This window comes from Gadus morhua, chromosome 22 (genome assembly GCF_902167405.1).
Source record: "Gadus morhua chromosome 22, gadMor3.0, whole genome shotgun sequence".
NCBI classification, from domain to species: domain Eukaryota; kingdom Metazoa; phylum Chordata; class Actinopteri; order Gadiformes; family Gadidae; genus Gadus; species Gadus morhua.
In genome coordinates, this window is record NC_044069.1 from 3,300,319 (window position 1) to 3,327,889 (window position 27,571).

Below are 27,571 nucleotides of genomic sequence, written 5' to 3' on the forward strand. Positions count from 1 at the left end.
TGAAAGAAATATGATCATTCCTGCATATTAATATTCATATAAAATAGAGGAAGCAATAAAATACTATAACAAGTGGTGTGTCCTATTCTCAGGGTTTAGTTCTACAAATGGATACTGGTTTGGAGTCACTGGGTCACATGGCATGGAAGCTATTGAAAGAAATATGATCATACCTGCATATTAATATTCATATAAAATAGAGAAAGCACTAAAATACCATAAAAATTGGTGTGTCCTATTCTTAGGGTTTAGTTCTACAATTGGATACTGGTTTGGAGTCACTGGGTCACGTGGCATGGAAGCTATTGAAAGAAATATGATCATTCCTGCATATTAATATGCATATAAAATAGAGGAAGCAATAAAATACTATAACAAGTGGTGTGTCCTATTCTCAGGGTTTAGTTCTACAAATGGATACTGGTTTGGAGTCACTGGGTCACATGGCATGGAAGCTATTGAAAGAAATATGATCATACCTGCATATTAATATTCATATAAAATAGAGAAAGCACTAAAATACCATAAAAATTGGTGTGTCCTATTCTTAGGGTTTAGTTCTACAATTGGATACTGGTTTGGAGTCACTGGGTCACATGGCATGGAAGCTATTGAAAATACTGCAAGTATTTTGTATTGATATATTTACGTGAAGTAATTTATTGACGGTCCCTAAATCAGTTTCCAGCGATTCACCGCGAGGCTCTGCGAGGTGCGCTAACCGTTCTCCTGCTGCTATTGTCGGGCAAATCTCCGTGAAGTCGCGGCTGGAACTGGACTGAATATCCAACCTAAAACTAAATTCACCGCGGTATACTTCTGCTGTTAATAAGGTTAGACAAATCGCTAGTGGTTTTTTCTTATGACACGGTGTGACTTCTCATGTGGTACTTCAGTGTGACCTGTAGGGGGGAGTATAACATCAAATAATGAACCATCACGCATCCAGTCTCGGGACCCATTTCACGTGCAAAACATGATTAGGTGCCCTCTAGGTGCTCCTTCATACAATAAATTATGATGATGTGCCCTCTAGAACAAGAAAATTCAATGACATGCCTTAATGAGCGCCCTTATAGTCCCCTTCTGCCCGTCTGGTGCCCTTTTAGTGCCCCCTTTAGAACCCTGATAGTGCCCTTCTGCCCGTCTGGAGCCCTACTAGTACCCTGATAGTCCCCTTCTGCCCGTCTGGTCCTTCAAGTGCCCTTCTGCCCGTCTGGTGCCCTTCTAGTGCCCTGATAGTCCCCTTCTGCCCGTCTGGTCCTTCTAGTGCCCTGATAGTGCCCTTCTAGTGCGCTTCTAGTGCCCTTCTAGTGCCCTGATATTGCCCTTCTGCTCGTCTGGTCCTTATAGTGCCCTTTTAGTGCTCTTCTGCCCGTCTGGTGCCCTTCTAGTGCTCTTCTGCCCGTCTGGTGCCCTTCTAGTGCCCTTCTGCCCGTCTGGTGCCCCCATGATTGAAAAAGTGTGCTAAAGTGCCCTCTATGGTGTTGAAATGAGAGAAAGTGCCTTATTGGCTGCCCTTTACACGTGAACGAAAATTAATGAGTGCCCTAGGTTGCCCCTGATGATGATGTGCCCTCTGGAGCAAGAATATGGCAAACCGAAAAAAACATGTGGTTAGCTATTGAGGTGCAGACGTTCCTCTCTTTTGTAGCTGACGAACGGGGAATGCGGGGCGTTGCTTTCATGTGGCGTCGCCATGACAAACAGGTACATCGAGTGGTACTTAAATCACTGGATAACGAAGCAAAAAGCGGATAAAGAGTATGTCAGAACCCATAGTGGAAAAGCGCAATTAGATGCCAAGTTAGAAAAACGTAATATTTTCAGTTTGCATAATCCGTTTAAAATGTATATAAATATTTGAGCGTTCAAGATCATTCAAGTGTAGGTCGTTTCGTGCAAGAGAGACGATAATGGTCAGCTATCAGCTCAACATGAAGGAAACTTCCTTAAATGTTTCCTTAGCTGGCTGCAGGCGGTCAAAGACTGTATGGTAGCGGCACATTGAATTTTCTCCAGTCAAATCTTTACTTAAATGTTAGTAAAGATGAAAGCAGTAAGGCATCCTCCTTTCTTTGGCTAAAATGTGAAAGTGCACAATGATTTGAACAACTCATTTTGGTGTTTATAAAGTCGCTAGAATAAGGGGAAACAGTGTCTTTGAAGCAATTTTTCTCATTGAAGGTGTCTAGTTTCCTCAGGAGATACATACGTTGTTGTCCCTTCTTGTAAACCCCATCTGCATGCTGGCTAAAGGACAGACGTTGGTCGATCTCTGTGCCAAGGTATTTGAACTTCACCACCTGTTCAACTACTTGTCCTTCCAGGGTCAAAGGTGAGGAAAGTGGATGTGGGATGTTAGATGCCCTCCTCCTATGGCAACACAGTTCTTTGGTTTTGCTGATGTTCAACTGCAGTGAGCTTTCTTTGAACCACAGGGCCATTTCAGTGATATAATGGGTGTACTTGGACAGGGTGCTTTGATCTGTCAGTTTGGCCACCAAGGCCAGATCATCTGCATATTTAAATAGCTTGAATCCACTGATGTTGCATGTGATCTCATTGGTGTATATTGAGAACAGGATGGGAGACAAGACACAACCCTGTGGGACTCCAGTGTTAAGGATGATGTTGGACGATGTTACACCCTGGACCTTTACATGCTGGGGTCTGTCCTTTAAAAACTCCTTGATCCAAAGTGTCAGTGCTGGGTTGACCTGAAGCTGCTGAAGGCGATGCAGGAGTGTGTTGATGTTAACTGTATTAAATGCTGACGAGAAGTCCATGAATAACATCCTGACCAAGGAGTTCTGGGAGTCCAGGTGCTTTGTGATGGTATCCAGTAGATGTAATGTAGCGTCCTCCACACCTCGTGTTGGCTTGTAGGCAAACTGTGGATCCAGATTCTCACCGATGGTGGTGGTGAGCTCTCCTGCAACAACTCTCTCCATGCATTTGCACAGGATAGAGGTGAGTGCCACTGGTCTGAAGTCGTTCAGAGCTTTAGCCCGGGGCTTTTTGGGAACAGGGATGATGGTGGTCTCCTTCCACGGCCTGGGAACAAAACTGGCATCTAGGAAGAGCTGAAACATTTCCGTCATTACACCGCCCAGCTGACTTGCACACTCCTTCAGTATTCTGCCCTTCAGCCCATCTGGTCCAGGAGCGTTGGAGGAATGGAGATGGGAAAAGATGGATATAACCCGCTTCTCTTCTATGCAGATAGATTCTGGGGGGTATAGGAGAGTGACCATTTCCTCCATAGAGTCAGTGTTGTTGAATCTGGCATAGAAGGTGTTGAGTTCTTCAGCAAAGGCAGCAGGGTCTGGGCATTGTACTGCAGCAGTGTTCTTATTCCTGCCCATCATGGTGTTTAGGCTCCTCCATGCATGCCTTATATCTCCACTGATGAACTTCTCCTCCATTTTGTTTTTGTAGTTGAGCTTGGCCAGCTTGGTCTTCTGCTTTAGCTCCTTTTTCAGCTCTTTAACTCTCTGCTGGTCACCCTGGATTAATGCAAACTTTTTTAAATTGAGACAGTTCTTAAGGTCTTTGGTTATCCATGGCTTATTGTTTGCAAAGATCTTAATTTGTTTGGTGGGAATAACACTATCAGCACAGAATGTGACCTAAGAGCATATGGTATCGTACAACAGGTTAAGGTCACCATTGCATTCCCTGAAGAATTCTTCCCAATCTGTCAGCTCAAAACATCCTTTCAGTCTTTGAATGGAGTCTACCTCCCATGCCATGATGGTTTGGGCCTGTACTTTTTGGGTCTTCAATTTTTGTCTGTACTTAGGCAGTAGTAGTATTACATTATGATCTGAGGACCCAAGGGCAGGGCAGGGCTTGGATACATATGCACCCGGGATGTTTCCAAAACATAAATCTAGCGTTCTATTCAGCCGTGTTGGCGTTGTTACATACTGTTCTAACTGTGGGAGAAGTGCGGTGACGTCACATGTGTTGAAATCTCCCATCAGAAACACGGGCTGGTCAGATGCCCTGGAGACGGCATTGTCATAACATTCTAAAATGCGCTCTGCTGCCAGCGCGTTGTCAGGGCCAGGGACATAAACAAGAATTACTGTTATTAATTGAAATTCACGGGGAAGATAGTGGGGACGAAATGACACAGACAAGATTTCGTAGTGTCGTGAGCAGTGCATCTCACGAACTGTGAAGTTCGTTGCCCATCTGTCATTTACAACCATGCATAGACCACCTCCGACTGATTTCCCCGTTACTTCTTTGTCCCGGTCAAGGCGTATGAATGTAAAGCCATCCAAGCACACTGTAATGTCCTCAGTTAACCACGTTTCAGTGAAACAGAATAAATTTGTACTCCGATAATCTGAATCAAGCTTAACAAGTGCCGCAAGTTCATCCATCTTATTACGTAGCGATCGCACATTTGACAGAGTGAAAGCAGGTAGTGGTAGTTTACTTCCCCGTCTCCTGATCCTGTTCCTGATCCCTCCTCTCGATCCTCTTTTCCTCCTTCTCTTCTTTATAAGCCGGTGTGTTGGTATGAGATCCAGCTGTTCTGGTGACAAATCAACTGTTTTGCAAGCATATCGCAGCTCCAGAAGGTCCGCTCTGGTTTAGGTGCGTCTCGATGCCATTTGATGCGCGGTGACCCCAGCAGGGAAACTATCTTCATATTCCGTCGTGGATTGATGTTTTAATTCAATCGATGCAGAACTCTCACTATCCATACTTCACAAACGTATTGCACCAGTCTAACTGGACAAAACTTGAAAAAAAGTCGCTATATAATGTTTAAAAAAGCCTTCAATCACGAGTTGCTCAACAGAGGAGCGCCCCGCGTCTCAGGATAGGACCTTCCAGGCAGCGCTGCCTTTAAGGCTCCGTTGGGGGAACAAAACACCATCAAGTTAGAAAAGCCACTGTGTCCGCTGGTGGGGCCCCATGTTGTCCAGAATGTGCCCTTTTTATTTTTTCGCCCCTGCCCTTCAAACAGTCTGAGTCCGCCACTGCATTGGAATGTATGTCGAACTATATACCGTGTATCTATCTACTTATTTCAAGGAAGATACTCTTCAGCAGAGAGAATTAGCAAAACAGATGAATGGGTGAGAGTAAATGGGTGAGAGTGTGAATGGATGAATGGGTGAATGGTTGAGAGGTTGGATGGTGGAGGATGTGAATAGGTGAGCGTGTGAATAGGTGAGCGTGTGAATTGGTGAGCGTGTGATTAAGTGAGCGTGTGAATAGGTGAGTGTGTTAATAGGTGAGCGTGTGAATAGGTGAGCGTGTGAATAGGTGAGCGTGTGAATAGGTGAGTGTGTGAGCGTGTTAATAGGTGATTGTATGAATAGTTGAGAGTAGTTAAATAGCCTGGAGTAGTTAAACTGAACTCCAGCCTTCTCCAGTGAACCAAAAAAGCACATGCCGTGACGAACGGGGGATTTTTAATCAAAAACTCAACTTCACTATCGCACCAACGTGAACCCACTCGTGAACCGCCTGTCGTCATCTTTATTGTTCATTGGGAAAGAAGGGTGACATGGAATAAACGTCATCCAGCTCAGGTTGCGTAGCCATGCGTGTGCGCATGTCGGCCAATTAGCATCTGTACCGTGACCCGAGCACACCTCTCCGAAGTGTGCTCGGGTCACGGATTTGAACTGTACTTGAGTACGGTTGGCATGCTCACACTAGCCAAACGATCTAGACTTGAGCACGGTACAGGTGTGAAGCGGACTTGGGCACGTTGATTTAGGGCTAGTGTGAGTGCGCCCTAAATCAAATCTATCACAAATACAGCGATCTATTGATTTACAATTCTTACAGGTTAATGGTTGTTATCAAAATAAAGTTAAGTATGAATGTTATTTAATTCAGCAAATATAGCATCTTTAGTTAGCTGAAGTCCCAAGCCTGTTGGTAACGATTATAAGTGAACTGCGATCCATTCCATCCTGGTTTAGGAAGCCTCTTCATGATTTAACTTTGAACCTAAACAGCAAGGAAGCACGAGTCAGGATTAAACATTGAACACATTATCACTGTGATGATGTACTGTTTATATATGACTGCTAATGTTAATATATTAGTGTAGTGAAGTACTGTTAAAATATTACTGTGATGAAGTTCTGTTAAAATAGTTAATTACTATTGATGTGATAAAGTAGGCTGCATATAAATAAAACTGTGAACATACAAGTCTGAATAAGTACTGTAAAGTGGTAAAGTACTGACTGTGGTCAGAGGTTGGGCCTCAGGAGCCGAATTCTGCCCCTCAGTGTTCTCAGAGCTGGTGTCAGAACCTGGGAAGTAGCAGAATGGGAGGAGGTGAAGTCATGAGCTAGATGTATCTAGATCTATAGAGCTGTATAGTCCAGTGAGCTAGATGATTCTAGATCTATAGAGCTGTATAGTCCAGTGAGCTAGATGATTCTAGATCTATAGAGCTGTATAGTCCAGTGAGCTAGATGTATCTAGATCTACAGAGCTGTATAGTCCAGTGAGCTAGATGCATCTAGATCTATAGAGCTGTATAGTCCAGTGAGTGTTAGATGTATCTAGTGTGCTAGATGTATCTAGATCTATAGAGTTGTATAGTCCAGTGAGCTAGATATATCTAGATCTATAGGGCTGTATAGTCCAGTGAGTGTTAGATGTATCTAGTGTGCTAGATGTATCTAGATCTATGGAGTTGTATAGTCCAGTGAGCTAGATGTATCTAGATCTATAGAGCTGTATAGTCCAGTGAGCTAGATGTATCTAGATCTATAGAGCTGTATAGTCCAGTGAGCTAGATGTATCTAGATCTATAGAGTTGTATAGTCCAGTGAGCTAGATGTATCTACATCTATAGAGCTGTATAGTCCAGTGAGCTAGATGTATCTAGATCTATAGAGCTGTATAGTCCAGTGAGCTAGATGTATCTAGATCTATAGAGCTGTATAGTCCAGTGAGCTAGATGTATCTAGATCTATAGAGCTGTATACAATGGCGGTTCTACACGGGGGCCCACGGGGGCCCGTGCCCCTGTGGACATGTCCCTGGCCCCCCCTGTGGCCCCACCGTGCTGACCAAATAAAACAATTATGAATTGATTATGATTTTACACGCGAGTGCCAAAAGCGGAACTAATGCGACGCAACGTTCTACACGGGTAAATTAGAGCGGCGCCCCCAAACGGCGCACCCAAACATTGTTGCTGCACGTTCTACACGGGTAAATTAGAGCGGCGCACCCAAACGGCGCACCCAAACACTGTGTTGCTGCTGCTCGGTGAATGCGAGCTCAGCAAATACTCCTGGAGAAAGGAGCTACGATTTCTCCTGTTGCAAAAGTTGAAGGTAAGCAAAACGATTTAATCTTTTATGTGACTTGTTGTTCTTGTTGATCTTCCCGTGTTAAGTAGGGAGAGATGGTTATGCAACGAAGTGTAATGCGTGCCCCTACTAATAGCAGCTATCATGAAACGAGGAAAGAATATAGCATCCTTTTTTGCCCCAGTAAATAAAAAAGTGAAAGAAACAGCAGTGAGAGAAACAAGTCAAGGTATTGAGAGAGCTGAGGAGCAGGAAGAGGGAGAGTCGGAGGAGGTTGGAGAGAGGGCATGTGATGAACGTGAGGGCTCTGACACAGAGAGGGAAATTTCAGAGAGTGAGAAGGATGAAGAAGAGGGTGAGGAGGAAGAAAACATACAGAGACAGAGAGAGAAACAGCCAGAGGTACAGCAAGTAAATCCATGTGGATCAAGTACTGCAGGTTTGTGATGAAGAAGGTTATTTCTGTTTGCAAAGTAGTGCAATTACAATTTCATTGTAGGTCTACTGTGTATCCTTAAAATTATGCTTTCTGCTGTAAATTCAATTTGTGCCAATATGGCACAAACTTGAACTACATGCAGATATACATGCGTAAGTAAATAAATGTTGTAGTTGTGCTCTATGTTTACTGTACATCTTTCTACAGATATCAGCAAGTCCAAGAATGATGCACCAGTACAGCCGAACTTGAATATATTCCCAACCACTTTGATGGGGGACAGAAGACGGTGCTTCAGGCAAAACTGGTATACTCTTCATCCATGGCTTGAGTATTCTGTCATAATGGACTCTACATATTGCTATGCATGTAGACATTTTAGCACACCAAAGACCCCTGACACTGTTTTTGTTTCAACCCCTGGGTTTAGAAACTGGAAAAATGCAACTATGAGAAAGGCAGGGTTTTCAGTTCATGCAAAGTCTGAGCGACACAAGTGTGCGATGATAGCATGGCGGGATTATCAAAGTGCTGTTAAAAATGATGCAACACTAGCAGATATCCTTAACAAAGAACACACTAAACAAGTACAAGAAAATCGGGCATACATTAAAACAATTGGGGAAGTGCTGTTACTTACAGCTACACAAAACATAGCACAAAGAGGGCATGATGAATCTGAAGAGTCCAATAACAAAGGAAACTTTAGGGAAATTCTTAGCACAGTTGCTAACCACGACCCACTTGTTAAGAGAAGATTAACTTCTATTAACAATGCAAAGTACACAAGCAAGATCATCCAGAATGAGGTTTTGGGTTGTTTGGCAGAAATGGTTCGTTCTGAAATCATAGAAGAAGCGAAGAACAGTGAGGTTTTCAGCATCATGGCAGATGAAACAAAGGATGTTTCAAAAAGTAAACAGATTTCTTTCACACTCAGGTACTATTACAATGGGGCGATTAAGGAGAGTTTTCTCCATTTTGAATCTGCAGAGAGGTTAGATGCAGCAAGCCTAACTGGAAAAATAGTGAACTTACTGGAAAGTTACGGCCTGAACTACAAAAATAACCTTGTAGGCCAAGCATACGATGGCGCTGCCGTTATGAGCGGTAAACATTCAGGGGTTCAGGCAAGGATCAAAGAACAGGCTAAATTTACCTTCTACATTCATTGTAGTGCACACTGTCTCAATTTAGTGTTAGTTGATGTAGTCAAAAATGTCCCAGAAACAGAGGAATTTTTTTCTTTGTTACAGAGCCTTTATATTTTTACCTCTGGCTCATATGTGCACCCAAAATGGCTGTCTCTCCAAAAAGAAATGTATGGCAAAACAAGAGAGTTGCAACGTTTAAGCGACACACGTTGGGCATGCCGATTTCTAGCCCTACGCAACATAATGGACACTCTACCTGCCCTTAAACGACTACTGCAACAGATTGCTCAAGAACGCCACGGTGAAAGAACTGTTGAGGCCCAAGGTCTTCTGCCTCAAATTGACCTACAATTTGTTGTGCACCTTGTCACTCTTAGTAAGTTGTTTGGGGAGGCAAAACTACCGTCTGACATGTTACAGTCACAAACTGTTGATCTGGCTAGAGCTGTGACTTGGTAAATGCTTTAGTCCAGACATTGAAAGACCACAGGCAGGAGTCTTTCTTTGATAAGTTGTGGGATGAAGCATTGACTATTTGTGAGCACTGTGATTCTGCAACATCAGTGGCAAAACGTCAGACAATGCTGAGCCCTAGGCTCAGTGGCTACTGCACACTAAGCACTGTTGGTCAGAGGGAGGTAGAACGTGACAAAGCTATGTTTTGCACATCATTTTTCTATCCTGTAATTGACAGCATGCTCAAGGAGTTGAACAGACGTTTCTCCAATACCAACTGTGAGCTCATGACAAGCATACAGTCTCTCAACCCCCAGAGTGATGCCTTTTCAAAGGAGACCAATGTTTTTTCATTTGGCCGTTTGTACAATGCAGACTTTGATGATTTAGGGCATGAGCTCCATCAATTTAAGAGAGTTTTGGACAGAAAAATACAGAGTGGTGAAATTACAAAGCCATGCAATACAGTTGAGCTGGTTTGTTTTATTGAGCCATACAGGGAAGTTTTCTTTGAACTCTTTAGACTGTGCAAGATTGCCGTAACCCTTCCTGTAAGCTCAGCCTCTTGCGAACGCAGTTTCTCTACACTGAAACTGATCAAAACCTTCCTGCGGTCCACCACTACTGACATGAGACTCAGTGATCTTGGTGTCCTGAGCATAGAGTCCAGAAGGGCCAAGGCTCTGGATCTGGATGCATTTGTGGACCGTTTTGCCAGACAGCACAACCGCCGTATCCTGTTGTTGTAGTGTAGTGTTTACATTAATAGGTAATGTCACATTTTTATACCCTTTGTTGTACCCTGGAGGTTTGTTCACATTGAATTGACACACTGTATTTGTACCCTGTACTGTATTTTTCATTTTTCTACGGCCCTACCTCCTTTAGCTTCAGGATTTAGGGCATTAGCTCCATAAATTGAGTGGTTAAGTTAAAAAGCCATGCAGTACAGTTGAGCTGGTTTGTTTTATTGGGCCATACAGGGAAGTTTTCTTTATATTTTACTGATTTGAAAATAAAATAAATAAATCTTTAAATATCATTTTGTGCCTTTTTTTTGTGCCCCTCTGGTTGAACACCGGCCCCTCTTTGGCCCCCCTAGTAAAATTTGTCTGGAACCGCCACTGGCTGTATAGTCCAGTGAGCTAGATGTATCTAGATCTATAGAGTTGTATAGTCCAGTGAGCTAGATGTATCTAGATCTATAGAGCTGTATAGTCCAGTGAGCTAGATGCATCTAGATCTATAGAGCTGTATAGTCCAGTGAGATTGATGCATCTAGATCTATAGAGCTGTATAGTCCAGTGAGCTAGATGTATCTGGATCTACAGAGTTGTATAGTCCAGTGATCTAGATGTTTCTAGATCTACAGAGCTGTATAGTCAAGTGAGCTAGATGTTGTTAGATCTATAGAGCTGTATAGTCCATTGAGCCAGATGTTTCTAAATCAAGAGAGTTGTATAGTCCAGTGAGCTAGATGTTTCTAGATCTACAGAGCTGCATAGTCGAGTGAGCTAGATGTTTCTAGGTCTATAGAGCTGTATAGTCCAGTGAGCTAGATGTTTCTAGATCTACAGAGCTGAATAGACAGTGTGTTAGACAAGTCATCAAGGTCTCTATGTTGGTAGTGGCGTTAATCAAAAGAGCAGAACTGCAGTAAAAACTAATTTTACTCACCAACTACTTTGTGAATCTAAAGATCGAGAGAAATGATTAGTGTTGTAAAAGTGTCTCACCGTTCCTCTTCTGGTACACAAAGACTCCAACAACAGCAGAAGCAGCAGCGAGGAGGGGAACAAGGAACCCAATGATGATGGGGATGGTGAGGCCACTCTGATCCTCTGAAGGTAAATCAAGAAAATAAAATCAGGTGTGTAATAATAGATGTTGGACAGAGACCCTCTCCCATCCATCCGTCCATCATTGAACCACATGTCAACGGTCACGTGATGCTACACACACGACTAACACAACGTCAGTTTAACTATCCTCTAGAATCTGTTATGGTGCTCAGGGTTACTCAGGGACTGATCTGAGACTAGCCCTATTCATAGAACTAATTTACCCACAATCCACCGTGTTCTGCTGCAGTGAGCTACTCCTGAGAGCTGTGTGTTTACCCAGTAGCTTCAGCAGTGTCCAGGTACACCTGGCAGTGGTTGTGATGAGGTCAGATGGAGGTGGTGAAACATGTGTTCCCCACCTCCATCCCCTCCAACACCAGTCTTACCCCCGTTGGTCCTGATGAGGTCGGGGTCCAGGAGGGTGGAGATCTCCTCGATCCCTCTCAGCTGGACCACACACTCGTACCTCCCCCAGTCCTCCTGTGGGACGGCCTTGAGGTTGAGGTCCACGCTGACCTGGAAGGTCCCGTCGTGGTTGGGGAGGACCTCCCCGGGGTCAACCTGCTCATGGAGCTCCTGGCCGTCTCTCCTCCAGAACACCACCACCCTGTCAGGGTAGAAGCCTGTAGCATGGCACACCACTGGGGAGGAGGGGCTCCTCTGGAGCAGAGACACCCGCGGACGCTCTGGAGAGAGAGAGGGGGAGAGAGAGAGAGAGAGAGAGAGGGGGGGTAGAGAGAGAGAGAGAGAGAGAGGGGGGGGGAGAGAGAGGAGGGGGGTAGAGATGGGGGGGGGAGAGAGAGGAGGGGGGTAGAGATAGGGGATAAAGAGACACAGAGATGGGGGGAGAGAGAAAGAGAGGGCGGAGAGAGAGAGAGGTGGGAGAGAGAGAGAGGTGGGAGAGAAAGAGAGAGAGAGAGAGAGAGAGAGAGAGAGAGAGAGAGAGAGAGAGAGAGAGAGAGAGAGAGAGAGAGAGAGAGAGAGAGAGAGAGAGAGAGAGAGAGAGAGCGAGCGAGAGAGGGGGGAGATAGAGAGAGAGAGGGAGACAGAAACAGAGAGAGGGATTATTTTATATTGTAAAGAGCGCGAGAGAGGTAGGGGAGAGGGAGAGATAGAGAGGGGGGAGAGAGAGAGAGAGAGAGGAAGAGGAGGGGGAGACAGAGAGAGAGAGAGGGAGGGGGGAGGTAGAGAGAGAGAGAGGGGGGGAGAGAGAGAGAAAGAGAACAGGGACTTAGGGCGCACTCACACTGGGCCATCTGTACCGTGTCCAAGTCCGTTTTGACACCTCTGCGCCCCTAAATTCTAGATCCTTTGGCTAGTGTGAACACGCCAATCGTACTCAAGTGGCCTGAGCACGCTTCGGAGATTACAGAAAAAATCCTAACTTCTCATCCTAATTTAAATTAGGGACTCAACGATAGGAAAAATCCTAACTTCCTATTACAGAAGCAGTCCCTAACCTGTTGGCCGTTTCCTATCTTATCTTTGGCCTCCTATCTTATCTTAACTTAGGTAATCCTAACTGTGTTCTTTCAATCAGATTTTTCGATCGGCAATCGTCAGGTTATGTCTGCTTCTGCACCCAGAGTGTGCGTGAGATTGATAGAATGAGTTACTTTTAACGTTAACAGCGAATGTTGAGGATCTTTGTTAATGACGGCAAGCTAGTAGCACTAGTACATGGCGGGTATTGGTACAGAGAACAAAAAGAAGTAGTAATTAAGTAGTAAAGCAATTCTTCTACCAAATTCAAAATTAAATGTCTTTGCAGGCGATAAAATACAATTTAAATACAAAGGTAACAAATCATTATGCGGTCTCGGTAGCCCTTTAGCCATCACATTTCTGTTGTGATGTTCCTCGTCTTCATTGTCATACAGACCTACTAGCAGTGCTGCTACCATTTTCTTCTTTTATTGACAGTTATTTTGAATTTAGGACAGGGTGTATGGCCACCTAACTTAGGGATCCTAACTTAAGAAATACCTAACTTAGGATAGTTCTGTAATGGCTAAATTCCTATCTTAAGATAAGATAGGATTTCTTCCTAAGTTAAGTTAGGAAACCTCCTTCTGTAATATCAAAACCCCTAAATGCCTTCCTATCTCAAGATAGGATAGGGTTTCAGAGTTAGGAAGTTTCTGTAATGAGACCCCAGGGCTTTATTTTCTGTTCCGGGACAGTTCATTTGGTTTGCTAATGGCGGGGGTGGTGAGGTAGCGTTTGTACTTCTGAGTGTCGTTATGGTTGGTGTGATTTATTTATCAAAGACTGTGTTGTGTGTGTGTGTGTGTGTGTGTGTGTGTATATTTGCATGCATCGTTTGATGAACATATAGTGTTGGGGCTATCATTCTGTGGTGTTTGATTGATCATGTTATATTGATGTGTCACCTATCCCAGTGGGCTCTCCCAATCGGCCCTGATTGGTAGGCCTATTTAATGGGGAGACATGGTGAGGGAAAAAGGTCGGGCATTTGATATGCAACAGCTTGCCGAGAGGCTGTATTCTTTTGTGTGACTTTTTGGCACTGTAAATAAACCGGCAACATTTTTGCAACCTTCAACTCTCTGAGCCGGCTCCTGCTTTTGACCAACTGACTCCTTGGTTGCGTCCCGTCCCGCATGTGAGTTGGGGGTTCAATATCTCTTTCCCACAGATATCCCTGCGTTGTCTCTGTGGAGACAGCGCAGCAACTCCTCTACCCAAGCCCCCCCCCCGGAACCACGGAGCCGTCGCATTTACAACAGAATGAAACCCAATAAACGGCCAATGTGTGCAAGGTCCTCGGGAAGTGTAAACGCTCGGGCCGTGCCGCGAAAAAGGTTTGCAAAAAACATGGCATTAGGCAGTGTAAAGACGCTCAGTTCGAGAGGGCTGTATCTGAGTAGAACGGCTCCAAATAAGCAACAAAGTCAGTTAAGTGTAAATTGTTTTCTCTGTGTTGTTCTACTAAGCAGCGGACGCTTGGTGATGACGTATTACGACGTGATGACGTATGTACATGAGGCCACCATACTCAGTTGAGATTGCGAGCCCAGGCCAGCGGCACAGCAGGGGGTAGGAAATCGTACTAGAATACGGTACAGGTGTCAAACGGACTTGGGCACGGTACAGATGGCCTAGTGTGAGTGCGCTCTCAGGGACATGAGTCTGTCAACGCCCACCGGGTCATGTGACTCTACCTGTTCTCTGCAGAGTGCTCTTCCCATAGGCCAGGAGCTTCTTCAGCGAATCAACACACTGCTTGGTGTAGTAGTACTTCAAGTATTGTAATTCAGCTCTGTCCCCATCCCATCTCAGTTTGGTGGTGAAAGCCTGACGTACTGGAGCGACCCAGGTCAGGGTCTTCAGGTCCAACACTAGGTAGTCCTCTCCATCATAACCAAACTGCTCATAACCATCAGTAGTACCATCCTCATCATCCCACTCACAGCCATACATGTTCTGATATAAGTGGGTACCTGAGAGAGAGAGAGAGAGAGAGAGAGAGAGAGAGAGAGAGAGAGAGAGAGAGAGAGAGAGAGAGAGAGAGAGAGAGAGATATGAAAGGAAGTAAAAGAGAAAGGGTAAGATTAGATGTATTTTATTCTTCATTAACATCAAATACACACAGATATCACAACACAAACCACATCAATATTATTATGATAATAACTCATGTTTAAAAAAGAATAGATGAAAAAATAAGACCAGCCAGAGCTCTACACCTGCCCTACACCGCCCTACACCACCCGAACCCACCCTCAGGTTCTCCGATGGAGGATTCATAAAGGAGGCTTACCTCAGCAGTTCAGAGGTTATCTTTAACTGATTAACAAACAAAGACACACCTCCAGGATTAAAGACATGTCTGCCAGGACTGTAGAAAGACGCATTTTTGATATGGATGAAAGGAGCATCGCTGTTCAGAGGAGCTGAGGGCAGGGACAGGGACCACACTGAACCAGGAGGACTGAATACATGTCATTTTGTGCCCTGGTCATTTGAATACATTGGAACACAGATGAGAATTTGTGTGTGTGTGAGCTTGTGTGTGTGTATATATATATATTAGAGTTGTCAAGCGATTAAAATATTTAATAATAGTAATATCATAGTTAACTCGCAATTAATCGTGCATGTTTTTCTATTGTAAATATCCCTTGATTTCGTGCTGCCAGCCTTTTAGTGAGATCAGAGAGTGTTGAGAAGGACAGTTAGAAGAGAGACCCGCAGTGAATTCAACCCGGTCCACTTGACATCGGGTAGGTGCATGACAGTGGTATGCCTACCGTAAATCTTCAATAGCCCAGGCTTTTATATGTTTCAATCACTGAACAAAACTCTTGCTCAGCAAAGATGGGAAAGACTACAAAATGTATTATTTAAACCAGTATGAATATTCCTACCCCCCCCCCCCCCCCCCCCCACGGCTAAACCAATGATCCCAGACACACAGGGGGGAGCTGGGAACTCTGGGAAACCTCTAAATAAAGCGGCGTCTACGCGGGAGACCAGCGGACTGTTAACGGAGAGCAACGGAGTGGAACCGAAGTGGGCTGGAATCAGGTAGAGGTAGAGGTAGAGAGAGAGGTAGAGAGAGAGGTAGAGAGAGAGAGAGAGAGAGAGAGAGAGAGAGAGAGAGAGAGAGAGAGAGAGAGAGAGAGAGAGAGCAGTTGTGGGTACGTTTTAGACAGAATTGTTTTCATGAATGTGATTTTATGTTTATGTGTGTGTCAACATTAAATACTCGAATGAAATGACCACAGACACACGGGCAGTACAACTGATACACAGCCTAAACATCAACGCAGAGACAGACGCACAGTGCTCTCCCTAAATACTATGAGTCTCCTAACATATGGTCCAAATAATCACCGCCGGCGAATCACAGCACAGATCTTTCAATACCACCATCTCTCACCCCTGTACTCAGTCGGCAGGTCATGCCCTAGTGGAGACGTCAATGAGGACATATGATTGGACTCGTAGTTTAATGAGCAGGGGCTGGCGCCACGGATTGAGTTCACTCCTGCTGGTCTGGCGCCGCGTTCATCTCCTGCGCTATGAAGCACACTTCTTTGCATGTGCAACACTGACCCCTGGTGGTTCGTTTGATAACTACATGCTATACTGTGGGCCTGAACCCGGGGTACTTGTATCGACCAGACCTTCTATATTGTACTGCAGGAGGCCTAAAGAGTGGCGAAGTCACACCCTTTCCGGTAGAGCCCATGGGACCTATGAGATCGAAAAATATGAAGGGGTTTCAATGGAGAGAAAGTAATTATTTTCTGGTCTCAGTCTTTATATGCCCTTGATCACACATATGTTGTTTGTGGATTGAAATGATAATTTTTCATGCAGAGAAAATTAAAGATTTTCTTGAAAAAGTTTGATAATGTTAGGTTTTTCTCCACTCCCATCATCCTAAGGAAGTTGAAGCCATCCCCCTGTGACCTGTACCCATTTCCCTCAACCCTGACAAAAAGTCACTCCACTGATCACCAAAATCATCACTCAGTCTCTCCGGTCCGGCCATATCACTCGGACAGAACAGAGTATGTATCACTGGGTGATGCTAAATCATGCACGCACTCTGTCACTTGTGGTGTCCCTCAAGAATCAGTCCTTGGCCCCACCCTCTTCACGCTATACATGCTCCCCCTTGGTCGTGTCATCAGCCGGCATGGATCATCTTTCCACTGCTACGCTGATGACACCCAACTCTACATCAAAACAAACCCAAACCCCTCTGCAGCTCTATCCACACTTTCCACCTGCCTGGAGGAGATAAAGGTGTGGATGGCGGCGAACTTCCTGCAGCTCAATGGCTCAAAAACGGAAGCCATTCTTGTTGGCACTCCACACCAGACCCGGTCATCCACTATCACCAGCATCAATTTCTCCGGCCACGACCTCCACCTCTTATCCTCAGTCACTGACCTCGGGGTCAGAATGGACCCTCACCTGACCTTTGAGGCCAACATCCAAACATCTTTGCAAAACCTCCTTCTTCCATCAAAACTCCGCCCCATACTCAATCTCCCCGGTTCCGAAAAACTTGTCCACGCCTTTGTCTCCTCCAGGCTGGACTACTGCAATGCACTCCTCATCAGGATCCCCAGCAAGAACATCCAGCGACTGCAGTGCATCCAGAATTGTGCTGCCAGGATCCTGATGGGGGTGCGGAAGTACCACCACATCACACCCATCCTCAAAACCCTCCACTGGCTTCCTGTCCAGTACAGGATCCAATTCAAGATCTCCCTTCTGTCCCACCACTGGTTTAAATAATAAATTTTCTGTCTTTGCTGAGCAAGAGTTTTGTTCAAAAGTTGATGAAAGCCCGGGCTATTGAAGTTTTACGGTACCACTGTCATGCACCTACCCGATGTCAAGTGGACCGGGTTGAATTCACTGTGGGTCTTTCTTCTTATATCCATCTTACCAAATAGATTTTATTACTGTCCTTCTCAACACTCCCTGATCTCACTAAAAGGCTAGCAGCACGAAATAAAGGGATATTTAGAATAGAAAAAGATCGCTTTATCGCGAGTTAACTATGACATTAATGTGATTAATCGAGATTAAATATTTTAATCGCTTGACAGCACTAATATATATATATATATATATATATATATATATATATATATATATATATATATATATATATATATATCAATCAATCAATCAATTTATTATTTAAAGTGCAAAATCACCATGGTACATGGTCTCAATCAGTGGTGTAGTCTATTTTATTGTTGTGGGTATACTGTGATGATTCCCTTCCAGCCTCGTACAAACCCGTCCGACCGGTACGTGTACGTGTGTGGCGCTTATGGGGTGTCGCACCACACTCACCAACGCAGGGGTCTACAACCCGCTGATTTAAGAGTATAATGATTATCAACAATCATGGAAAGCTGCGTAGGTTTATCAGTTTTAATAACAGTATGAACAAATGGAACACAAAAATGGCAAGTTGTCCTTTGTATATCTATAGTAGCAATAGCACATGCTAAACAAGGACAAAATCTACTCAAAATAATTTAATGAACTGTTTACATCCATGGCTAACCAGTGCATGAGAAGGAGATGACAGGAGACTAATGTTTCACTCTTTCAATTGCTCTAATTTGAGCTCTTACTGTTGTTATCTAACATACCATACAGTTATTGAATTGTGTAAAAGTGTGAAATTACTGCACCTTAAAAATGACCATGAATTAGCTATACTCTCATTTGCATAGTGATTAACATTATGAATTTCAATTGTGTATACCAACTGTATGTTGGCTGACATTTACCTATAACTTTTTTTCCCTCCACTCTAACCAAGGATGCCTGTTTTTAAATTCCGGGTTCTCATCTAAAAGTAACAAGGAGATATAAAGTGGGATTAAAACATTGTCTTCTGTTGACTACTTATTATGTGGTTTACACATTAATATGGGAGGACTGGACACACACGCACACACACGCACACACGCACACACACGCGAGAAGGAGGGGCTCGGCCCGCCAACTAACGTGCAGAGATGCAGGGGCAGCTTCGCGCTTCGTAACAGAGACAGGGCAGAGCGCGAGCGCGCAGCGGGAATTTTATGAATGGTGAATGTAGGAGATAACTTCCTCTGCTTAAAGTATTTTATTGCAGTTATACCCAACCGATATTTCCGAAAAATAAACACAGAGGTGAAAGATCTGTCACAAGACGATTGATACGTATCCGTGCACATTTTTAAGTGGGTATACGCAAATCCTGGTGCGTTCCTAGTGGGTATACGGCGTATACCTGCGTATCACGTAGACTACACCACTGGTCTCAATACACTTTACAAAATATCAAGTACAATAATAACAATATTAAAACAATATTAAAACACCACAGGAATATGATAAAACAGTTAAAAATTAGTTTAAACCAAAGTATTGAGTAAAAAGGTATGTTTTAAGACGGGACTTGAAAATTGCAGTGGATGAAGCTTCTTTGATACATAGTGGGAGGCCATTCCATAGAAAAGGAGCACGGTAGGAAAAGGCCCTGCCACCAGCAGACTTTTTATTGATTGGTGGGATGACAAGGAGGTTAGAACTAAGAGAACGGAGTGGACGTGGCGGAATGTAGGGAAAAAGTAGTTCAGTTAAATAAGAAGGTGCAAGTCCATTTAATGCCTTATACGTTAAGAGAAGAACTTTAAAATCGGCTCTAGCCTGAATGGGCAGCCAATGTAATGATGCCAGGACAGGAGTTATGTGACAGTACCTACTTGTTTTTGTTAAGAGTCTGGCGGCTGAATTTTGCACAAGCCGAAGGCTCCTAGTAGAACAGATGGGGAGGCCAGAAAAAAGGACATTACAGTAATCCAAACGGGAAGACACAAGGGCATGGAGAACCACCTCGGCGCTACACCGGGACAGAGCAGGGAGGATTTTAGCAATGTTGCGCAGATGAAAGAAGGCCGACCTGGTGGTTTCCTTGATGTGAGTCCGGAAAGTAAGGGTTGGGTCAAAAGTAATGCCTAGGTTTCTAATGTGCGTGCTTTCAGAGATTGAACAGCCATCGATATTAAGACAGAGACTCTCAGAGAAGTACTTGTAGTTATTGGGCTTAATCACCAGCAAATCAGTCTTAGCAGTATTAAGCATGAGAAAGTTTTGACTCATCCAGGTCTTGATTCGGCGAACACATGATTCCAGATTTTGTATATGGGAGGGGTCATTAGGCTGTAGTGGGATGTACAGCTGTGTGTCGTCAGCATATAAATGGAACTTTATACCATATTCGGCAATTATCATACCCAGAGGGAGCATGTAGATACAAAACAGCAGGGGCCCCAGGACAGACCCCTGGGGCACACCAGTGGTAACCGTAGAGCATTCTGACAAAGAGTTATTGAAACTGACACGTTGGGTTCTACTAGATAAGTAGGACTGGAACCAGGAGAGCGCCAGCCCGTGGATACCAACGTAATGCTCCAGTTGGTGTAGAAGCACACAATGATCTACTGTATCGAAGGCCGAACTTAAGTCAAGAATTAAAAGTAAGGAGGCTGATCCAGAGTCAGCAGTGACAAGTAGGTCGTTAACTACTCTAGTTAGGGCAGTCTCAGTAGAGTGGCAGGAGCGGAAACCAGACTGAAAATTGTCAGAGATTATTGGCAGAAAGGTGGAGAGTCAGTTGATCAGCAACAATTCTCTCAAGTATTTTAGATAAGAAAGGCAGAGTGGAAACAGGTTGATAATTTGCAAGAACCAGTGGATCGCTATTGGGTTTCTTGAGGAGTGGTTTAATGATAGCAGATTTATAGGTTAAGGGGACACACCCCTCAGAGAGGGAAGTGTTAAAGATGGCACGTATAGGGACACTCAGAATAGGAAAGAGTTCCTTAAGGAGGTCAGAAGGGATGGGATCAAGTGAACATGTTGTTGACTTTGAGGCGGCAACCATTGAGGCCAGGGCCTCAGCAGAAATAGGTTTGAACTGAGAGAGTGAACTCGTGGGCCAGGACACAGAGCACTGGCTGGACATGGTACTAGAGGGCTGCTGGCTAATGATATTGTTCCTTATTTGGGAGATTTTGTCGGTGAAAAACTCTAGAAAATCATTAGATGTGAAAGAAGAGCTCAGAACCGGTGAAGAGTGTGTAAGCCTGGCCACAGTATTAAACAGGACCCAATGATTGTTCTTAATGGTATTTATCAAATTGGAGAAATAAGAAGATCTGGCAGCAGAAAGTGTATGTTTATAATGTTTAAAGCTAAGAGTCCAGGCGAGGCGTGAGGACTCTGATTTACAGGTGCGCCATCGGTCTTCAAGTTTACGACAAGCCCGTTTTAAAGAGCGAGTGAGGTCGGAGAACCAAGGTACAGATTTAGTTCGAGTGCCTCTACTGGTTCTAAGAGGAGCAAAGAAATCAAGCGATTCTGACAGTGCACTGTTTAGGCCATCTGTAAGGTTGTTGACAGACATAGACGTGTTGGAAAGTGACTCAAGTTTATCGGGTAAATGATCAGCTAGAAGGGACTTAACATGGTTGTTAATGACACGAAAAAAAAATACATACTGTATATATACACAGTATATATACAGTATGTTTACTTCTGGACATGTGTGTGTGTTGTTCGTGTTGGGGAAAGAAGATCCAACGGACTGTAACAAATATTCTGTTTAGAAACACGCAGCACAGCAGCACCACCTGCTGGTTACATGGCATGCACATGTGATGTACAAGCCCGGGCGAGAAATGTACGTACCGGACACCTTAAGTCGAGCTACTCTGCCGCACCAGGGGCCAGACACCCCATATGTGCGCCACGCAGTGTTTGCCACCCAGACAGAGCACGCACAGCTGGACCAAGCCCAGCACCTGAAAGTCACTTCCTTCAGATTCCGTCAAATAGCAAAGCACACAGGAATGGAAGATGTACTCCAAGAGCTGAAGACGGTGATCCTGGACGGTTGGCCTGACTTCAAGGAGCACACCCCACTGGCAGTGTGGGACTACTGGCCCTTCCGGGATGAGCTGAATGTGCAAAATGATGTGCAATACAGAGGACAGTGAGTAATTATCCCAAAGGCCCTGAGAGCAGAGCTACTCAAGCGGATACACTCTAGCCACATAGGTGGCGAGGCCTGTTATAGACGGGCCAGGGATACCCTCTTCTGGCCGAGCATGAGAGCTGAAATCAAAGACTTTGTGGCCAACTGCTCTGCATGCAATGAGTATGCAAGGAATCAGCAGAAGGAACCAATGATGTCGCATGAGACATCTACACGTCCATGGCAAACGGTGAGCATGGACATCTACTCGTATGCAGGCAAAGAATCATCCTTGTAGACCACTACTCTGATTACTGGGAAATCGACCATCTGACAGACCTATCAGCTGACACGCTTATCACACGCTGCAGAGCCCAGTTTGTGCGTTATGGGCAGCCGGACAGAGTGATCACTGATGGCACACAGTTTGCATGTGAACAATTCAGGAAGTTCGCGACAAACTGGGGTTTTACTCATGTCCAACCTCCTCCCGTCATCCGAAATCAAACGGCAAGGCCGAAGCAGCTGTGAAAATAGTGGAATCACTCTGCAAGCGGGCAAAAGCAGAGGGCACAGATGCATGGATGGCCATCCTCCACTGGCGCAACACGCCCACAGAGGGGTTGGACAGCAGCCCCGCCCAACGCTTAATGTCACGAAGGCTCAAGACCTCGCTGCCAGTTGCAGACAGCCTGCTGCAGCCACATGTGGTGGTCGGAGTGACTGAGAAGATGCGGTGGAAACGGCAGAAGGCGAAATCGACCTACGACCTACGACAGACCCGCCAGGGACCTCCAAGAGCTGATCGTGAGAGATCGGATCAGAATGAAACCGCTACCAGGTGATCGCACTGGGCCAATGCATCCAGAAAAATCGCTTCTCGCTCATTCGACGTGGATGTTAACGGCACACTTCACAGACGCAACCGTGTGGATCTTCGGGTGGCAGAGCACTCAGCTGAAGCACAGCCAATCGGTAGGCCAGAGCAGAACGGTCCTGAACAGGGTCATATGACTGGGAAGTCAGCCGCAGCCGAGACCAGGCATGGGTCAGGCCAGGGCGAAACAGAAGGGACCGAAGACACACCGCCCCCTCCCCCCCCCCCCCCCCAAGCAGTCTGGCTTCGCCCACCCCGAGTACAGCGCTGCCGGGAATGTGCCTGACACCGGGGAAGCACAGCGGGCCAGGCAGTCTCCACAGGTAGCGGCCGCCTCTCACGGCCACCTCAAAGACTGAACCGGTGACTTTGGTGGAACGGAGGCTCAACCAGAGCCCACATGCACTAACAAGTACGGGACATGAGAACATGGGTTCAACTAGGGAGTAGGTGGGTGATCGCTGCCCTTATGTGATACTATAATAACAAGAGGTTGTTGATACAGAGTTATGTTATTACAGCCTGTAATCGTGATTGAGAAGTGAAGAGTTCGAAGTGTAATAATAACAGAACATTAATCTAAAGGAAGGAAGATGTTATGGATGTTGATTATTGAGCATCTAGCGACACCTAGTGTCATTGTCATGTTATGCTGAAGCCCATAATGCTGTGCGCGGTGTTTGACTTATTCATTCAATAAAAGCATGAACCGAAACGGTTACCTCCATTAACTATATGTCATGTTACGTTTTCTGTGAATTTAATTATATTTGTATTTTGGAGGCCATTCTGTCATGTTAACTACAAACTTTTAGAATAATTGTCATTGATTTATGAGATGAGACATATCTAGCATTAGATAATACTGTGATAAAATAATATTGATTTAATATTGGGATTCTGGACACTCAAGATCAAACATACAACAGGCCATCTCTCTTTTGAAATGTATATACAAACACTGAGTACACTGAGTACTACTAAACTGAGTACTGCTACATTGACTACTACTACACTGAGTACTGCTACACTGAGTACTACCACACTGTGTAATGCCACACTGACTACTTGTATGTGCGTGCTTGCGTGCGTGCGTGCCTGTGTGTGTGTTGTGTAACTTTATTCTGGGGTTAAATGATGGATATCTATATTTGAGATATGTGACATTAGATATAAACGTACCTCCTGTCTGGTTAAAAGCTCTCTTCAGATTCACAATTTCAGCTTTGAGGCTGTGCTGGGCACCCAGAGCCCGTCCAGTGTTCCTCTCAAGTTCACCTGGATGTTCTCTCAAGAACTGCTCCATCCAGTCCTGTCTCATTACTATTCTCTTACTGTTGCTGTCATAGTACCCAATCTGAACTTCATCCAGCATCCCAACAGCAACAAACTCTGGGAAGGTTGAGAGTCCAGAGGACGCCGTGTAGAAATAATGCAGAGAGTGAATCACTGTAGACAGACAGACAGACAGACAGACAGGTTAATACGGTACATCACTGTAGACAGACAGACAGGCATGTTAAGACTGTACATTACTGTAGACAGACAGACAGACAGGTTAATACGGTACATCACTGTAGACAGACAGACAGACAGGTTAATACGGTACATCACTGTAGACAGACAGACAGGCATGTTAAGACTGTACATTACTGTAGACAGACAGACAGACAGGTTAATACGGTACATCACTGTAGACAGACAGACAGGCAGGTTAAGACTGTACATTACTGTAGAAAGACAAACAGAGAGACAGACAGACGGAGAGGTTAATACAGTTCATTACTATAGACAGACAGACGTGTCCATCCCTCTACACTGGAATGCACATGGCCCCTCCCCCTGTCCTATGGCCCCGCCCCCTGTCACATGGCTCCGCCCCCTGGCCGTCCAGGTAATGTAGGAACCTTCAGTTTGATCTTATTGACATCCAAACATCTCACTGTAGCCCACAGCACTGGCTGACCAGACCTTCAAATAACACAACCTGCTGCCTCTTAATCACTCATGCTGACATGAATAATAAACTATTATTCAATGTTTTATAAAAATTTGTATTAGCAAGTAAGTAAATTGCTGCATTTCTGTATTCGATGCCGGCATTTTAACCTTCACATTGCTATCATTGGAATGATAATAATAAATAATATAATTATTATATTTGATAATAATATATTGATAGCAATGATAATAATTATATTATTGTGCGTCTGCATGTGCATGTGTGCGCGTGCGTGATGATTCTCCAGGAACGTTGACAACTTAATAATAAGTTATCTCTGAGTGATAATATAAAAGTAGACTAAAAGTAGACATCGGATTCCCTCCAATCCGAGTTTAATGTTTGGTTCTGATAATAAATTGTACATTTAGGAACGACGTCATCAAACCAGTGCGCTGGTTTCGTTTACACAGTTCGAACCCAAAATAAATGTTCTTATATTAGTTTAAATACTCACAGTAAAAGTTGTGGATTAATCATGTTGTGGATTAATTTAAACTCATTAGAGAGGATACTCAAATACTTTTCAACCAAATTAGGGAATCTAAGCATCGTCTCTTCAGGGACCATAAACGAACCTTTTGGAAAGATCGTTTTGAAAAGTAAAAACATGAGTCAGTCTTACCTGAGGACACACCGTGGCCAAAGACCAACAGCAGCAGCCCTATTATCGCCTTCATATCGATGTATTCAGAAGAACTGCTCGGTGAGATTATCCACAGAGACGTGTCTCCGACTCCAGCATTTAGACGACTGACCAGGAAACCTGCGAACGAGTCCACACACACGCACACGCACACGCACACACACACACACACACACACACACACACACACACACGCACACACACACGCAGCATTGTAAAATGCTCATCAAGTCAAATCTATTGTAGCGACACTGGGACAATTAAAGAGTTTGTGTATTATGCGTTGCGTTGTATTTCGTTGTATTTCGTTGTCCGTTATGCCAGTTGTTCTATGTGCATTCATTGGAATGTTCAACTTGTCAATCAGTGTGGGGGGTGAATCATAAGGTCAGCTGGGGGAGGGGCTTGGGGGAACAGGAGGGTGGGGGCTTGCACGTTGAAGGGACCGGGTTGGGGGTTGCCCGGGTAACGATAGTTACGTATTGTAACTCTAGATTCTATGAGTATAGGCGCAGCCTTTTAAGGCTATCGCTATTGGGTTATCCCTAGGCGTGAGCCGTAGCACTGAAAAATGTGTAATCCCCGCCCACCAACAGCGTGGGCCTCAACGACGTCCGCAGTCCGCAGATATAGGAGGGCGCCGGCGGACGTTCTGCTCCCAATAAACAGCTTTTCTTCAGCTATTTAAAGGACAATGAGGCTGACACTTAAAAGGCCAGTGGTGTAGTGATCCCTGGAGAAGTGTGTATACTCTAAATGTTTGCCCTTTTTTTAACGCAGCCCAGAAAAACACCCTTTTTTTTTTAGAAACAGTGATATTTGAGACTACTCTTTTTAGTTTACTTACATTGGCACATAATTTCTGCTGCTAGATCTCAGGGAGGAAGGATTATGAAATGACTAAACAAATACTGGCCCACAGACTAGTGAGAGACAACTATTCCTTATTCCTGGAAGGACACTTATTCTCTCACATGGCAAATCAGTAATTTATTTTGTAAACGGTGTCTTTGAACAGCTGATTCGCAACACATAGCATGGGCCAGAGTGTGCCACTATTATGAAATTAACATGACTTGATCAGGAGCAGTAGGTATTACTGGTCACACAGGCAGCCAGCATGAATGTAAAATATAGATGAGGCAAACATGGTGTTTCAGTAATTTTTTGAACATTTATTTAAATAAAATACTACTTATGTAGAATGTTATTTAAATAAATAACATACTAAAGTCATTTCAGTGATACTGCATCCTTATTCATATTTCACCTTAGATTAAACATTAGATTATTTCTCTTCCACAACAATCATCTCGTTAGATATGTATAATATCAATATATATATAAATATCATATGATGATTGAACATCATCATTCAAATTATTCAACAAAACAATATGTAACAAAACAACAATATTTAGTTTACAAAGAAAAAATATAAATGCATTTACAACACATCAACTGTGATATGCTCTCTGAGCCCAGTACTGGGTTTCTAACTATGATCATACTACAGTATATTCCAGACAGACTTGCTTTCTGCAGGAGTTTTCACACTGCACTGTCTAGAACGCACAGAAGAGGCAGCCCGATGGCTCTTCAACCAGGTCTCAAACAGCCTCCTCTCCGACGGGGGCGGGGGGCAGAGCGGGCGTCGACGGTAACTGTACCGGTGTACGATCGCTAACATTAACTGCTGAGCTGCTGGCTGATTTTGATTCGCGAGGACGTTTGAAATTGTCAAATGAAATTTTTGTTTGGATAGCTCGCTTCATTTTACCGGATTATTATAGAAAATCATTGTAAAAGTAAATTTGTCTTTCGCGATATTTACTTCGGCATGACCCGCCTTTCTCTCCCTCCGATTGGCTCATTCGTCGTCATGCCTACAGTTAACCAATCTAATCAGTAAAGGCAGCGAGTATTGGCCAATAAGTTGCAGAGTAGCGTGGGTCATGGCTTCACCGGGGAAAAGTGCGCGATTTCGCTTGCAGATACTACTGAATGGTACGCATCTGGGGGGGTTTAGAAGTGGGTATACGCAATGCTGACTGAAAAATAAGTGGGTATACGCCGTATACCCGCGTATACCCTGGACTACACCACTGTAAAAGGCTGCACCTATACTCATAGAATCTAGAGTTACAATACGTAAGTATCGTTCTATGTCGTATAGGCTTCGCCTTTTAAGGCTATCGCTATTGGGTTAAAGGGCGAAGCACGATTTAGTCTATGCCTCATTGGTCCCGATCAGTACCAGAAACACAGCTACATACGCGCTAGTATCATGCGTCAGACGTAGCATAACA

At 44.4% G+C, this 27,571-nt stretch overlaps 2 protein-coding genes across 8 annotated transcripts in view; both read right to left on the minus strand.

The window, feature by feature from the left end:
• LOC115535444 (major histocompatibility complex class I-related gene protein) overlaps positions 1–27,571 on the minus strand; it is a 142,320-nt gene that overhangs the window by 60,769 nt on the left and 53,980 nt on the right. The window lies entirely within an intron of this gene.
• Positions 5,493–27,571, minus strand: part of LOC115535437 (major histocompatibility complex class I-related gene protein-like) — a 100,584-nt gene continuing 78,505 nt past the window's right edge. The window contains exons 2-8 of one of the 3 annotated variants that reach the window (XM_030346642.1): positions 25,242–25,382; positions 23,797–24,063; positions 14,392–14,670; positions 11,593–11,892; positions 11,099–11,203; positions 6,232–6,299; positions 5,493–5,988 (exon numbers count right to left, since the gene is read on the minus strand). In XM_030346642.1, the coding sequence (XP_030202502.1) occupies positions 5,977–5,988; positions 6,232–6,299; positions 11,099–11,203; positions 11,593–11,892; positions 14,392–14,670; positions 23,797–24,063; positions 25,242–25,382 (1,172 nt within the window). In that variant the 3' untranslated portion in view covers positions 5,493–5,976. The remainder of the gene's footprint in view (positions 5,989–6,231; positions 6,300–11,098; positions 11,204–11,592; positions 11,893–14,391; positions 14,671–23,796; positions 24,064–25,241; positions 25,383–27,571) is intronic. The other 2 variants (XM_030346643.1, XM_030346644.1) reach the window with 2 other exon arrangements.